The 16,778-nt window shown below is 43.1% G+C and overlaps 1 protein-coding gene across 4 annotated transcripts; it reads right to left on the bottom strand.

Annotated features, from left to right (window-relative positions):
• Nucleotides 1–69: 69 nt before the first annotated feature.
• Nucleotides 70–16,111, bottom strand: LOC115005754 (ATP-dependent RNA helicase DDX3X-like). 4 transcript variants are annotated; one of them, XM_029427710.1, is made up of 20 exons: nt 15,938–16,111; nt 15,760–15,832; nt 14,567–14,618; nt 13,628–13,675; nt 9,927–10,100; nt 8,960–9,089; nt 8,675–8,785; nt 8,489–8,588; nt 8,227–8,362; nt 7,981–8,078; nt 7,799–7,897; nt 7,241–7,401; nt 7,001–7,145; nt 6,083–6,227; nt 5,830–5,880; nt 4,691–4,872; nt 4,160–4,277; nt 3,889–4,042; nt 3,607–3,725; nt 70–3,186 (listed from the first exon to the last, which is right to left on the bottom strand). In XM_029427710.1, the coding sequence occupies exons 2-20, from the start codon at nt 15,802–15,804 to the stop codon at nt 3,095–3,097; spliced, it is 2,160 nt and encodes a 719-aa protein (XP_029283570.1). In that variant the 5' UTR covers nt 15,805–15,832; nt 15,938–16,111; the 3' UTR covers nt 70–3,094. The 4 variants fall into 4 exon arrangements, with proteins under 4 accessions (XP_029283570.1, XP_029283569.1, XP_029283571.1 ...); XM_029427709.1 differs by having other exon boundaries at nt 15,760–16,111; XM_029427711.1 differs by having other exon boundaries at nt 9,993–10,100; nt 15,760–16,111.
• Nucleotides 16,112–16,778: the final 667 nt, after the last annotated feature.

Raw genomic sequence — 16,778 nt, 5'->3', positions numbered from 1 at the left:
ACATTCACACCAGAATATGAACAGAACCGCTCACTGAACTGTAACTGAGAAAACGACACGACTCACAGCTCAATTTACAAATGAAATCTTTATATTTTTTTCAAAAGAAATGAAGCCCATCCGATCTTTACCAAATTGAGTTTTGCGGCCCGTCCGGCCCGTATCCACAGGGCCCCCGGCTGCCGCTGCTACAGGTCTTCTCCGCACAACTACAGTAAACAACGCGTCATGAAACATGCTTGATTTTTCCGGATACCTTTTTTTTTTTGCATTCAAACATTTTATTTTGGTAAAATCATACAATTGCACAGCTGAGTATTTCCCATGCAGTGCAGTAGCCTATAAGCTAATACAGAAAGCAAAGTCTACGTCTAAAGAGCTCCGGGGTTCTCCGCAGAATGTGGAGCGGGTCTCGGGTTCTGCCTGCAACAACTTGCACAGAACCTCGTGTTCATCTCAAAGCAAGTCCAACAGCTGCAGACCTGCACCACATCCAGGGGGAACTCCAGAGGTGTCATATATGCAAATACAACAATGAGAATAAACCACATGTTTGTTTCTTTTAAGGATTGCCATGTGCCAGACATTCACTGGAGAAAAATAATCATCAGGTCAAATTAGAGTAAAGAATCAATAATGCACACAATTGGAGAATCTGAACACTTCAGCACTGATATGCTTAAGAATATTTTTATGCTCTTGACAGCTTTATTTCCAAACCTTGGCATGTTTGTTCAATTCCATTTCAAATTTTGTTGACCAATTAATAGAATCCTATATTAGAGATGACCGGCCCCAAGAGGCCCTGAAACAGCTGTGGATATTATTTACCGAGTCCAATGTATCTTAAACATTAAAAAGCTCACACTACCCCGAAATATATAAATTTCACGCATACAGGTGACATTCAACATTCAAGTGCCAGTGTTTTTTGTACTGTCTTTTGGTCAAGTTTCTGAAACTTTCAAAGAATCACTTTGAGGCTTACAAAAATAAATATTTGTCAAAAATGCTTAATAAATTACACAAAACTAGCAGCAAAAGTAGAATCTAGAAATCTGTGCAAATGGCTAAATTCCCCCCAACTGCTAAATCCCCTGGTCCCAAATAAATCCTGGTTTAAACGTTGAGAACCTGTCCCCTTTGTAAACAAGCTGCGTTTTTCACAATCTCCTCACACACAATATTTGGAAGCTTAAGGACACATATCCAAGACATCTATATAAAACTCTAGATGTGCAATAAAAGAACTTTTGTAAAACTTGATGGGCACGACGAACAAGGGCCTACACACCTAAATCAAGTAGCACCATTCAATCTCAAGTTCTCCACACTGCCAGTGCATCCGCTTTTAGTTCAATTTCTTAAAAAAAAAAGGTTTCAAGGCACAACACACCCGATGAGGAGCATTTTGAGGTGAAACGCCCCGTCTCTCCTCCTCCCGATGGCTGCTCCTCTTTGAGAGGAAAAGCCTGCTCTGGCTTTACGAAGCCACAGATATTTATACAAGTCTGAGCAGATGAACTCCCAGAGGACCTGACAGTACTTAATGTTCCATGAGGAAGTGGACTCTCCCCCATCTTTGGCCACCTCCACAGTTACACTACGCAGCAATGGAAACCAAAGCCACAGCCGGCGGTGCGCTGAACACCGCTCTCCCCACGCCTTCCCCCCCCCCGCTCCCCTAACCCCAGTGGTCGAAGTGTTGCTCTACCCTTCGCGGTTTCCTCGCTGTTCAATTGATAAACCTCAGTGATCACTCAAATGCCTGTCTCTTAAAGATGAACCATGCCTCCAACGCAGCTTGAAAAGAGAAAACGTTTGTAATTAAGTTAAGCCTGCGACTCAGTTCTCGTGTCTTTCCTCCTTGACCAAAAAACAAAACACTTGCAAGCGTAGAATACCATGTGGGCCTCGTGGTTGCCGGTCGATTCAGTAAACACTAACACCACGCTGTGCCCTCCCGATGCTGTGGTCCTTTATGCAGCCATTTGAACTTCACTTTCAAGATGGCAGGCATTTTTTGTTTTGATACATATTTGTAGAGAAACAATTCAAAAATCAAAAAACTGACTTCAGTTTTTCAATTTTGCACACACCTGCACCAAAAATGTCTCAAGTAAAAATAAACAAAAAACACCGCCCACTTAACGTAGCTAGCACTTGGTAACATACTAGCTGCCGTAACACCGTCAAGTCAATTGAAGAGTGTGGAGTAACAAGTTCCACCAGTGATTATTCGTGTTTAAACCTCAGCGATTATTGGCACCGAGCTTAATGACTTGTGTGTTTCTTAAGATTACAATAGGAATGGCTATTTCAAAGACTATCATATCCATAAAAAGGAGCCTGTCCAGGATAGAGTGAGCAAAAAAGAAAAAGAAAAGTAACTTTGTCCCTTAGGATTAAAATACGGTTGCGTCACGGAGTGGCCCAGTTTGTATTAGACGTAGTCGCGGCTCCATTAGCTGTTTGACTGTAGAAAAGGCTACATGATGTTCCTGCGATAAATTTGAAGTTCAAATGGAATCATGACTTAGAGCCACAATACCCCAGAGTTTGCCAAGGTTTGATTAAGTCCAAGCTTATTTTACCTTTCTAATATTTTTTCACCAAACAAAATAGTAAAATCAAATTTAGAGCTCTTGGCCATGTTCACCTGGTGAAATGAAAACATAGTTCCTGTCTAAGTTCCAAAGGCACAGTACATTAACATACAAATGATCCTCAGGTTATTCGATTCCAGTTTTTTTTTGTTTTTTTCTCGTTTTTTTTTTTTCCTTCCCACAAAAAAGAACAAAAATACTTTTAACAATGAAAGTCCGAAGTTGCTGTCGGACAATGCATGTCAGCATCCGTGCTCGCTCTGAGGTGTGCGAATCTCTGCGGTCTCCGGTGCGTCGCACGTGCTTGGTGGCTTCCTTTGCGTCGTGCTGCACTTCCGTTTTGAGAGAAGCGAATGGCAGAGAACCAGGGTTGGTAATGTACTGTGTGTCAGTGAAGCTACACAGGGAGGGTTTTATTATGGTCTGGCTTAAGTTAACATGTGGTTTCCATTGGGTCGGGTCGGCATGGCAACCCATTCCTATGGCGACTAGTTGCCCCACCAATCCACACTACCAGAGTTGCTGTAACTTCCTCCGTAGCCGTCGTTGCTGTAGAAGTTGCTGCCGCCGCCAAATCCACCTGTGAGGGACGAGCAGCGACAACTCAGTTATTCAAGTCAGTCGCAGACGGGTTGAACTTACGATGTGTGACATAAGGAGCCTGCGATCTGCGATCATGACTTCCATGTGGTGTAAAACACTTTCAACCCCAAACATGTCCAGACTCAAAACCTTGAGAGCCACATCGAAGACTAACTACAAATGAAATTGTAATCTCGTCCCAGCTGTTCATATAAATATATATATAAAACATTTGATGTTTCGCCAGCAGCTCTGCTTCCGTTTCATTGAGAAGGTTTTTGGTTTGGACGTGTTGATGAAACACCAGATGATGTTGAAAAGCAAACATTTCTCAAGCAGTAGATTCAAACAACTCCTCACTAACAAAGCAGCGCGCTACTGCAGAACAGACGACCTGCTGAGGATATAGTTTCCTTACCTCCACCAAAACCACGGCTTCCTCCAGGGGTTCGCGTGCCGCCCCGGCTGCCTGGGAAGTTCCCAGGGCCACCTCCAGGCGTCTGACGGTAATCTCGAGCGCCGAAACCACCAGAGAACCTAGACAACAGTTTGTTAGACGTTATGGTACAGAGTGTCTGAAGGTGGATGAAGTCGTTTCAAATGGACATTTTCCAGAATAATAAAATTCTGAGGTTTCACGTAACAAGTTACTTTTAGAACCCGCCCACAATGACTTGTGCCCTTTGTTCCTGTTAGTTACCTCTTGCCGCGTCCTCGGGTGGTGCTCTTGTGCTGGTGCTCGTAGGCCAGGCTCTCAAGCCAGGAGGGAACCTCCTGCTTGGCCTCCACCAAAATGTCCAGCAAGTCTTTGGTTATGTTGCTGTTTTTGTCGTTAAAGAACGACGTGGCCAGACCTGCACGAAACAGAGCGACGTTATACTCAGTCAACGTAAATGTGCACAACAGGAATCACAAATTCGGTTCCCACACACACACACACACACACACACACACACACACGATGTTCATACCAAGGTTGCCCACACGTCCCGTACGGCCAATACGGTGAACGTATTCCTCAATGTCGCTGGGCAAATCAAAGTTGATGACGTGCTTCACATTGCTGATGTCCAGACCTCTGGCAGCCACCTGGACAAGAAGTTTAAAATACTTTAAATATCAAGATGTCACGCAAACTTTATATTCCATCAGGTTTCAGTTATTTTAAACTTCAGAATTATGAAATCCAGACAGAAACTACTGCGTCTGCTTTGCAATGATGCTCGTGGTTTGTCTGGTTATAAATCATCATTCTATCATTTGTTTTCAGTTTAATTACATTTAATTAACTTTAACAGTGGATTTCTTTGACCTTTCATTCAGCAAATGCAATGTTTCCAAAGTCAATGAGTACATGCGTTATAATATTTATAGAGAATTTGCATGAAGACAAAGCCGTCAGTCAAACGCATCTTTCACTTTCTATAAGTGCCGATTTGTCCGTTTTGTATTCACGAGGATTTGTTTGAGCAAAACAACCGTTCGCCGTGAAGATTACTTACAGCTGTGGCCACCAAGATGGGGCAGCGCCCGGAGCGGAACTGATGCAGAGCCTCCTCCCGGTCTCTCTGGGATCGGTCTCCGTGGATGCTGGTGCAGGAGTAACCCTCGTGGTAAAGGAAGTCTTCCAGAGCATCGGCTCCCTTCTTGGTTTCCACAAACACCAGAGTCAACGACTCTTTGACTGCGGAGCCGGAAACAAAGGACGAGACAGAACGGGAGACGAGAGCAAAGAGATAAATATATAAATCATTGATAACTGGGGACAAGGGGAGGGATGGACTAAAACTACAAGATGGGAGGAGGAACTTAACGGTCATGCTAAGAGAACAACTGCAAGAGCAGGAAGTTAGACACTTGGGTTGTATAAAAACATGGCTGACATTAGCTTCAGGTTTTCTGCACAGCACTGAAGTTACTTTACACTGGACCACAGGATTTACTTGGGACATCAAGTTCAAATAATAATTTGATTGATTCAAGACAGATATTGGGCATTAATGGCCTTCACAATAAAAGCGTCGGCTGATAAACATGGCGGAGGAGTGTCGTGTTGCAGCAGCCGCTCTGCTACGATGCACATACTGTAGCTGCTTTATTTAGCATCAACAGAAAACAGTATAACCCTTCGTGCCTGGATGAAGCCGTTCGCTACAGCGTCTCCATTGCTTTTAGAAGCTCAATACATACAAATAACATTCTCCCGTTGAAAAACCTGCTTCACATAACAGCCAAGTGCTTTAGCGCGGCTGCCACTGACATAAATCACACACAAGTTCGCCTTTCAAAGTTGCAGCTGCAACAGTTGCCATAGAAACAATAAAATAAATAAAGGAAGTGAGCTCAGTTGGAGGTTTAAGTCAAGTTACACCGGGCTTCTACATAATACAGGTGAGGGCTCAACACAGACATTAAAATAAATATTACTATTCATTGTTCCTCGTGCCAGTTTAGAGGTCGCTGCCATGAAATCTGTCGGAGACATCTGACTCCAGGAAACTGTTGAGCCAGCTGACCTGTGTTCAGTGTTCCTGACACACCAACAGTGCAAGGTAATGCTATTGTTGGTACTACAAGCTCTTATTGGACACGACAGAGGGACGGGTGTCTCTGTGGGTCAGAGTGATATGTTCACACTTACCCGGTTTATCTGCAACTTCTGGCCCACCTTCCGGCGCATCACTGGGAATAACTGAGAGAAAACCAAAGCGGCCGGTAAACATGAGGCTTCAGTACTCAAATAAAACCTATTGTGAGAAGCAATGTTTCCTCTGCTCACCACTGTGACATAAGATAAATATCTAAACATGTTAGCATACAGCAACGTTAGCTTAATATGGTGTTGATGTATTAGAGCTACGTGTGACCTTCATGAGGCATCGTTGCTTTCTCACCTGTGGCATTGAGCAGGTCGAGGAGGAACGACCTCTTGTCGTTATCCTCCACCCAGACCACCTTCTGCGTGATGTTTTCTGAAGTGGAACCCACACGGCCCACTGCCAGGAAAATGTAGTCCTCCAGGAAGTCACGAGCGAGGATCTACGCAAACAAATCAAACGGATGTAGAAGTATGCAGTGCACGGTTGGACTTAAGGAGCGTTGCATAAAGCCTCTTACACTGTCTCCTTTCATACGTTGGCAGCCTGAGGCTTTCACAGCTGTTACTGTCACAACACAGCATATGTGCACTTCAGTTACCGTGGTTACGCTTCACTTCAACTTTAACAGCATTGTTGTCAGTGTTCGCTAGCTTCTCCAAAAATGGACAAAGAATAAAAAAAGCCAAACTAAACAGAAGATGGAATAATTCAAGCACACGCGCATCATTTAAAAGACAACAAATGCACAAGATGTGGAGAATATTATATTAATATATATTAAGTTAAAGAAGTCTCGCTGTGAAGCGTAGAGACCAACATTACTGTGACCGCAAGGAGTCAACAGAAGGGTGAGTTTTAATTAAACATAACGTTAAAGTATACGACTTTGAGTCAAGTTAACTGTGTCGCGAACCAAACGTTAGATTACCACGTTGACAACATCACAGCTTTAATATCCCAGAAGACTGAAGCAGCTACAGTTTACTAGTTAATCTAGTTTAAACCTAGTAAACTAGGTTTAAAGTGAGCTGCGTTTAGTAAATCAAAGTAAATCAAATAGTTTGAGTCAATATGTTTAATAGTTGCTTACCAAAGTCAAAATAAATAAACCCGTTGCAACATCTTAAGGAAATAATTTGAGCAACTCGTTTGGATGGAAGAGGTTTTAAGCAACCAGGCGCTGATAAATATTCGTTGTAGTGGTCAACGTACCTGGATCTCCTTGGGGAAGGTGGCACTGAACATCATGGTCTGGCGGCTGCCTTTAGCCGGCATCGTGTCCTGCTCCACAATGCGTCTGATCTGCGGCTCAAATCCCATGTCCAACATGCGGTCAGCCTCGTCCAGGACCAGGAAGCTGCAGAGACACATTTCATTATTAAATGTTGGAGCCAGCTCCATTAAGAAAACACGATCCAAGTGTGGATCCCTGCGTTACTGCGTTGCACTGACTTGCAATAGTCCAGGGCGATCTTTCCCCTCTCCATCATGTCAACCAGACGTCCAGGTGTGGCCACCAGCAGGTGACAGCCTCTCTCCAACTCCCTGATCTGCTGGCCAATGTCAGCACCGCCATACACCACGCAGGGACGCACACGAGAGCGGTAGGCGAACTGGAACGCAGGACAAACAATTCAGCTTTAAGATGAATGTTCAGTCAAACTGTTACACTTTGAATGTAGAGCTGCACGGATCAGTTCGTTCACAACGTTGGGAGGATGCCGTGTCAGATACAGAGGAGGCTCCACTAACATCCTTTAAACGACTCAGTGGTAGCTGCGTACGATTGTTTCAGACTATCAAACTATTTCAAGTTGTTAACGTCAACATTTATTGGGAAAAGATGGACGTCATCATTTTCACAGCTCAGACGACTTTTACTCACAAGAAAGTTTAAAAAAATCATAAATTCAATTTAAGGATTTTGTTTGAGGGTGATGAGTCAAAAAACAGACATTCAACGTTTCATTTATTTAAAATATATAAGAGACTGGTTTCCTCGACGCTCACCTTTCTCGCCTCGTCGTAGATCTGCAACGCCAGCTCTCTGGTGGGGGCCAGGATGAGGCCGATCGGGTACTGCTTACGGCGGCCATACCTGCCGTTATCCTGAGGAGGAAACAAACGTTTATGAGAACAAACAAACGGCTAATCGGGATGCGTTCCATTTACATTCATCTTTCCCCAAGTACCTGTCCACTGTTCTTGGCGGCGGACAGCGCCTCTCCTGGACCCTCGCAGTACATCTGACTCAGCACTGGCAGCAAGAACGCAGCGGTCTTCCCGGAGCCTGAAACACAGCAGGTTACACCGTTAGTTACACGGGATCATCGAGGTGTAAACTGGGGTTGAGCAGAAGAATATATCAGCTGCTGCTCAGCGGGCAGACACACCGGACACAGAAAGCAGTCACATGCAAGCATTAAGAAAATACGTACCAGTCTGGGCGCAAGCCATCAGGTCCCTCTTGGTCTTGATGATGGGGATAGCATGCTTCTGCACCGGGGTGGGACTATCGTAGCGACTCAAGGCGATGTTAGCCATAATAATCTCCCCCATGTCGACATCGTGGAACTACAGAAGAACCAGACGGCGTCAGTAAGAGACAAACAGTTCCATCAACACCACATTTAATTTGAGATGAATCCAGAGGGGGGGGGGGGGGGGGGGGCATTTTAAATTACACCATTATAGACTTACGACGTCAATGTGGGGCGGGCAATTGCTTCCAGTGGCCTCCACGGGAATATCATCGTATTTCTCAAAGTTTATCCCAGTGTTGCTTGCAGAGAAAAGCTCACTGGGGAAAAGGTTTTCAAAAGTTGAGATGAAAATGCAAATAAAAGATGTTTTATTAGTTAGTTGTTTTAGATAAATCCTTCTCACTGTTCCAGGCGCTCGTTGGCAGGAGTAGGCTTGGACCAATCGTCGTCTCTGGTTTCGTCCGTCCAGCGGCTGCCGCCTCCTCCACCACCAGAAAAGCCCCCACGCTCAAATCTGTACACAAGCACACAGCGTGTTAAAGCCTGGAACCAACATTGATTTAAAAACAGACATGAAAGGGAGGTTTCACGTTACAAAAGTATAACCTCTGCAATTTAGAGAACACAAATGATAAAGACACGTATTGAAACAAACTGAAGGTATATTAATAAATATATTTTTACACACCTTCCCCCCCTTGAGCCTCCGGTCCCACGGTCATTGAAGAAGGTAGACTTTGACCTATCAGTGCGTCCGCCAAAGCTGTTGTAGGCAGCATCCCTAGGGGCTCCGGCCCAGTTGCCATCACCGCCGACCCCTACAAAGAACGGAGAAAGAACCCGTCAGCGACACTTTCTTTTTGCAAAATCAGCTGAAATCAGATGGCGCCACTTTCTTACCAAAAGTGGCGAAAAGATCTTTCCCTTAAACTAAGTGCACAGCTGATGTTAATTATTCATAACTGGCATTACGCAAAGTCAGTGACAGTGTTCTGATATCGTAACAACTGTATGAACAAGGGTGGGGAGGGACCAAGTTTCCATCTTAAAGGGATATTTCGTAGTTTTCGAAGTGGGGTGGTATGAAGTGCCAGAGTACCAGCAGGAAGCAATTTACTGCTGTGGGCGGGGCAGCAGCAACTCTTTAGCCACCAATTCATTACCAGTTCAAGTGAACGCTAGATTTCAGAATGTTTATCGCGTTACCTTGCCGTCAGAAGCCCGTTCAGAACTGAAGCCGGTATTTATGCCCTCTTCAAAACAGACTCCATTGACAAAAACAGCTCACAGAATATGGAAGTTGCTCGTGTACTTTTGCTTTAGATCGGGTCGATGTTTGCGTGACTTGTGAATCCGAATCTGGTTTCGTCAGTGGTGGCTTTGGAGAAAGCATTGATAAGAAAAAAAAAGCTAAAGCGGTGGAAAATATTCTTAATAAAGAAACGGATATCGGTTGTTTTTGCTGCAGACATTACATTCATTAGCTTATGTGCATCTCCTGTTCGTTTCTCCGAACTGGGGGCGTGCCAACCTCCATCTACTGTAGGTAGTTAAATACCTCTTTAACCCCACCTCAAAACATCAGAACTATCCCTTTAAAAACTACACCGTCGTTCCAAAAACCGGGGCTTTTAGACACGACAGGGTTTTCCCACCTGCATTTTGTAATTGTTGATCAAACGAGCCTCCACCCCCGTTACCACGGTAGGCGCCACGCCCACCTCTATCATTGCGAGGGGGTCCTCGTCCTCCAAAGCCCCCATTTGTGCAGTTGTCGTTATAACCATTCACAAATCCATTGCCGCGTCCACCGTCCCATCCAGGTGAATCTTCGTTGGAAGATGACAAAAAAACACCCAGAAAAAAAACAGAAAGGCTTGTGAGGATGAGCACAATGCTGCACACGTTACTCATGTGTGTCAGTAAGCAAGTACACATTAGCCTGCCTAGCCATGAGACTCTTAAAAGTGACTGGCCTATTTTTAGCCTAATTTACTGACAGGTGGGATGCAAGCAACTCCACTAGACAAGAACCTGGTCTCAACCATCAGGACCCATTTTTAAAAAGTACGTTTTACACCTGTACTAGAGAATAGATGCAGAGAAGCAGAAGGATTTAGATGTTAAATAGAATCCATTATCTTCTATACAATTAAAAAACACCCACAAACAATCTCAAAAAGGTATCATGTTGATGGTGACCAGATATGGATTTTGGGCTGTTGGGAGTATTTAGGGCCTCTCAGAGCTGCATTGCAATTAGAAAGGGGCAGACGTGGAGCACAGACATTTCCACTGTTTAGAGCAAAGATCTCTTAAATTTGAGCTTTACAACAACAAGTGCAGTTTGGTAAATTAACCATTTCAAATCACCTTTGGACTGGCAGTCAAATGATGCATGTGCACTCTGAAAACAATGCAAAGCACATCGTGCAGCCGCGTCACAGCCAAACATTCTGAAACAGCAAGACGCCTCCAAAAGCCGCAGTGGAGTAACTACTCTTCTCAGCGTTGGATTGAACACATCACGTGTAGCTTTCACGGTCTAGACTTAAGTAGCTTCCCCCCGATGTGTTACGCAAGTTGTCACATTTAAATAACGAAGAACTGTTAAGAAAAAACAGGAACATGTAACTCAATTTTGAAACGGTGAAGACAAAAGTTCACACTTTGGGAACTTTTAAACCTTTAGTGTTAACGATTCCTCTCAATGCTCTCCGACAGCTGCGCATGCGCAGTGACCAAATGTCACACGCACGCTGTAGCATGTTTCAGTTCGTTTAGGAACGGCACCATGGAAGGAAGAGGAATAAAAGCTCAGTCATAGCGCCAATTGAAGCCCGCCGGATATCAGCTGAACAACCACGACCGGCCGCGCACACGTGCCGCATTATGGTTTTAAGTCAGCGCACAGCGGCACGGACAGTAACAGTCACACCACGTGTCGGTGTGGATGTTCTTCAGAGTGAAAAAGACAAAGTTCGCCATTTGTAACACCTGCAAGTCCAAAATAAGCCGTGGAGGAACAACCATAAAAACATTTATTGCTCAGTTATACAGTAGAATAATATTTCCTCGGAGTCGTAATTGGTTCATCTCTAGCGCCAATAAACATTGATATACTTTTTTATAAAGGAATCGATAGAAACATATCAATTCCCACATCAAGTATAAGCAACAAGGGGTTTGGTGAATCCAACACTGCTCATGTCCCCCAACAGTCTCACATATTCCAGGTGAGTCTTGTGCCAAGTGGACTCCAGACAGCAACCCAAGCTTGCTCAACTTCAAAGAGCTTCACCTGGGCTATAAATGACCCCGGACAGTCTGCTAACCTAACAGAACAAGTCTGGTGCATTACCATCAGGCACAGTGCAAGCCACCTAAAGACGCCTACAGGTCAGTTCTAGTCAGCATTAAATTGCAAACACTTGACAATCACTCTACGGTGAACATCCCTTTCAGACGCTACAGGACAGGAGGAGTAAATCAAGGAGGGGCGACTGGATGCCAGTTTCTGCTCCACCGCCGAGTGCAGCAGTAGATTTCAAAGGTTATTGTAGCTTCACACACACACACACACACACGAGAGAAGTAACTAATCAGAAGGTGATTTCCCCTGGAGCAGTCTGCATGCACTCCACGTGGTACTTCTCAATAATATGCTGTAAGCAGATGCATAAAGCTACATGTTCTCTGAAGAACAAGAGAAACAACAAAGACTTGTAATTATTACTGAGTTGTCAATTGCATCAATGTAAAGCTCAGTTTCTTACAACATCAAATCCCTAAATTTGATTTCATGAGCGCAACTAACAAGAGTTTAAAGGAGATAGTTGAACATTGTAAATGTAGGCGCCTCCCCTGAGATATCTGCAGAGATTGTCTCAATATTAGTCAGACAGCCACTAGGGATGCAGTGCAGTCTCGAAGTCACAGTCACCATGCATCATAAGTAGCTTTGACAGACGCGACGTGTCAGACCCCAGTGTTCTGCTATGTATACTCTAAAGTAGATGGCTTGGCATGCAGGTAAAGGTCAAGGTATACCACATCTGTTGTGCCAACCCACCCCCACCCCTCCCCCCACTGTAGGCATAGCAAAAGGCAAGCTCTTGAGAGGCCAGTCTTGGGTAACCTGAGCAAAGGTAGGGAAGCAGGCTATTAAAAGACTCACCCATAATTACTGTTGGGCTTGACTTTACACATAGTTACCAATCTGACAGTCATCCCATCCTGCAGTATAGTTATTTATGTGTCTTTGCTCGCAGTCTGCCTGCCATGGTTGTGGGTACTGCTCAGAAGAAACTTGAGGGACAATGCAGGTGAAATATGGGTTTGCATATACAGTGGGGAAAAACTAATTTGAATGGCTTTATCATATGCCCTGATTAAAAATGCAACCCATGTTGAGAAAAGCATTAATTAGCCCAGCAAGCATATGCTTACATCCAATTACTCTTTACCTATAACATGATTCTCATTTTGAATGCAAGCACCTCAGCAGAAAGAAGCACATCAATTAATCATGAGCTCATCATTAACTTTTACTGTGTACAGTGTATAGCTCTAACGCTCTCCCCCTTCACACCGGCTTTGCTGGGTGTAAAATGGCTATTTCATGCATCTGGAAATGCAGGTAGCCCTCAGCGGAAGCAGACAGAAGGGACTCAGATTTACTGGTGCCACTGAATAACCGTACTGTCTATCAGCGGAATAAGCATTTCCTGCAGTGGAATGAGAAAACAGTGAAACATCAAGTGTGCAATGACACAGTAGCATTATTCCAAGATTTAAATGAAAGATTATCTGGACAATTATGCCAGGCACGTGTGCCTTGACTTAAAACCTTTAATAAGCTAAAAACAAGTACAGAAAAAATACATTCCCCTTCTTCAGATCAGCCACCAGCCAGCCCTCTTGTTCACATGTGGGACAAGAATAAACTTGGGATAAAGCAGCCAATGAAAAGAGTCAGACAACTCTGACAGTTGCCTCATTTTTGTACTGGGTGAAATTCCAATCTACAGCCACTTTACAGGACCTCTCGTCCGACTTTATCCATGCTAAAATAAGCTATAATGCACAGACACGGAAACTTAACATGGCTTTCTCTCCTCGTGCTGTGCAATCGTAAAAATGTAACTAAATGTTCAACAGTTCTACGCAGCAAAAGCACTGCAGTCCCATCGTGTTTGACTGGATCAGTTGGTTGAGAAATGAATAGTACCTTACCAATCTTCTTTCAATTGTGCTCGCGTTTACCGGCTCGGACAGGCTTTTACATTTACCTCACAAGTTGAACCTGTGTTGCTGGTCTGACAGTGGCTCAGTCAGAGTGTTAGATTAAACTCACCATTTTTAGATGATTCTTTGTTTCTCAAGTGAGGTGGAATGTAACGCCCTGTGAGGAGGAGAGAACAAACATGTCATGTGCCATATAGAATTAGAAATACTCATTTTGGATAGTTATGGTTGAAACTAAAGAAGCTACACACACAAGTTCCACCACTCAAAGAAATCGACAGAATTTTTACCATTTCGTCGCTCAATTCAAACGTTTTATGGAGGTGTCATGCTCCTCCATTTTAATTCATATTAAACTGAACATCTATAGGTCTGACATTTCACTTCCCCGTCTTGCAGCGATGTCACAATATTAGACCTTTTGTAAACTAGACCAAAAGCAGCGAAATCCCACAGTTCTCCATTCCAAATGCAACCGTAGAAAATATCCCGTGTACTTCACATACACTTCTTGAGTACATGTGCGTGCTGTGTGTTAGGAAGTGATTCCCACTCTAATACGTTATAATGCTGTAAAAACATCTCCTTAAAACAACTGTTCAAGTTTCTCAACACTAGTTTCACTGAATAGAGCTTGAATGCATCTGAATAGCAACGCTACCCGCGGCTAACAGTTAACCAACTGTACTATTGAATCGTTTATTTAGTATTAACGGGTAAAGGGGAGCGTCCCCTGCACGAGTCGATGGTGTGTGAGTTTACTGGATTGTGCGTCCTGTGTGATGAGCGAGTGGTTGAGTTTAGAGATGGACGGCGCTACCAGTTAAGGAAGTAAGACAACGCTCTCCTCCCACTTGCCAGTCAGCTGGACGGGCGCGAGTAGCAAGTAGTTTTATTTCCTTTTGGATTTAAACGTGTTGACGGGACACCGTTATACACTGACAGAGAAGTTTGCATGAGTAACTATTATTTAATAAACATGTAGAAACAATGACATGAGGATAATGTAATCATTACATGAACTTGTATAATCTGCTTTAGTACTTACTGCCAGTTCCTCCGCCTTGTCCGTCAGCGTTGTTCAAGTCTAGGGCAGCAAGCTGCGGGGAAAGGGAAACTGTGAGAATGCAATTTGGTTCTGAGTCCAGTGAACTCTGAAACTACCAGTAACAGATCGTGAGGGTAAAACACCACAATGACCATCATTGAAATAAGATCATAATATGCAACCATCACGTGAAATGTTATTGAACTATGTACCATACATTTAGTCTTTGGCCACATGGGACTGCCTTTCATTGCATTTCAGAAGCCCCATGTGCAAGAGAACATAATGTACGTTAAAGAGGAAATGGCATCTCAGAAACTACAAGAAGCTCAATAATGTATGTGAGCTACATGAACTTTTAACCATTTGAATATGAAATCAAAAAAGCAGATTGAATACAGCGTTTTCCCTCAATTAAAAAAGTGGCTGATCGTGTGTCTGAAAGTTTCCTGTTATACCTGCCTTTAAACCAGCAGAGCAGATATGGCATTCTTCCTCATCACAATATATATGGTCTTTGGGGGCAAATGTGTAATAAAAAACTGTCTTAATTCATCCAACACCCGGCATCTAGTCCCTGACCACCGAACAGGGAAATGCAGACAAATTCAACAGATAAATCTAAATAACTAAATTATATTTAATAGGATTGTCGCGAAATAGCTTATCCGAATTGGTAGCATTACTACCTGAATGATTTATTAATGCGAGGTTTTTTATTTTTTGTTTCAGAAACATTAATGGTGGCTAAAAACCCGGTGCCAACATTTTCTCCTGCGCCACGTTTCAGGCTGAGAAGGCCCGACGCTAGCCGGACCAACTTCGGAGGACACCGGCAGGATCGTTAATGTGAGCCAACCTCGCACATTTCCTTTCATTCAATTACATTTTCACAAGATGCGAGTTGTAGACTACAGCATTAGACTAGTGTTGGTCTTTTAAAGAGGGGGGATGCAGCCCTAAACAAGCTTGTTAGAAGAGTTAGCACAGCGCAGTGACGAGCTCCGCCATCACAATCTTCTCTACGGCGACACCATAACCTCCATTTTAGCAGCCGCAGCGTTAGCTTAGCTCAAAGCTAGCGGTTTAGCTAACGATAGCTTCTTCTCTATCGAAACTTACATGTGCGTAGCGGAAAATCACCACATTTTTAAAAGGAAAAACACAGAAGGAAACAGTTTAAAAGAACTCACCTGCTGATCTAGACCGTGTGGATTATCAACGACCACATGACTCATAACTAAAGAGAGTAATGGGGGATTATTTCTGAAGAGAAAGGAATTTCTTTGTTAGCACGAGCCGGCTATGCTGTTACGTTAAATTCCTTTTTTTTTCTGTACAAATTACGTTCGACCTTGAAGCAACGGTTACCTGTGAAGTTAGCTTGACGATTACGTTTACTTTAAATAAATAAAACGATGTTTTGTTATAAATATAAATTCCGTTTCAAGTTTCCGAATGAAATGATGAGTGTGGAGCTGAAGAACAGGAACTCTGCCGGCAGGTTTGACCGTGGTGGAATGAGACACCGAGTGTTCAGGTAGCGCGAGATATCGCCTCTGTAACCACAGGCCAGCTAAGTATCGCGAGGTTTCGTTTCACATAGGATTGGTGTAGTGGCAGAAAGAAGTATTTGTTATAAAATACAAAATACATTATAAAATACTAATTGAAGATAAATATATGAACAAGAACAAACGCAGATAGTACATAAGGCTATAGTCGGTAATGTTCACCAGGTAAAGGTGAATTAAAAACAGTGCAAGAACAAAGATGATTTATTATATAAAATATTAATTGAATATCAGAATGTGAATTTGCCAAGTAGTTTTCACAGTTTTCAATTTGCGTTGGTGTATATAAACAAATAGGCTATAAATGCAAATTATACAAAGCTAACATAACTGTTACATTGTCAAGGATTACCTGATTATATTTTATATTACGTCTTTAAAATATGGCGATTATATTTTTAGCCTATTCTAAATGCTGAATATGTTCTACTGTAAAGTAAGTTATTCCCTAAGTTATTAATGATGATAAAACATCATATTCTATAAATTCTTCATTTGATTTTTGTTCAAAATTCGTAATAAATAAGTTATAACTTTTCCTTTTTGTACTTTAAGTTCTTTTTATGTTTAAACTTGTGTACTTAAGTAAAAGATGTGAGCACTCCTTCCTCAACTCGTGGAGTAGAAGTAGAAAGTGA

This window comes from Cottoperca gobio, unplaced genomic scaffold (assembly GCF_900634415.1).
Source record: "Cottoperca gobio unplaced genomic scaffold, fCotGob3.1 fCotGob3_361arrow_ctg1, whole genome shotgun sequence".
Lineage (NCBI taxonomy): Eukaryota > Metazoa > Chordata > Actinopteri > Perciformes > Bovichtidae > Cottoperca > Cottoperca gobio.
Note: the sequence above shows the minus strand (reverse complement) of the source record. Positions and strands in the feature narration are given on the sequence as shown.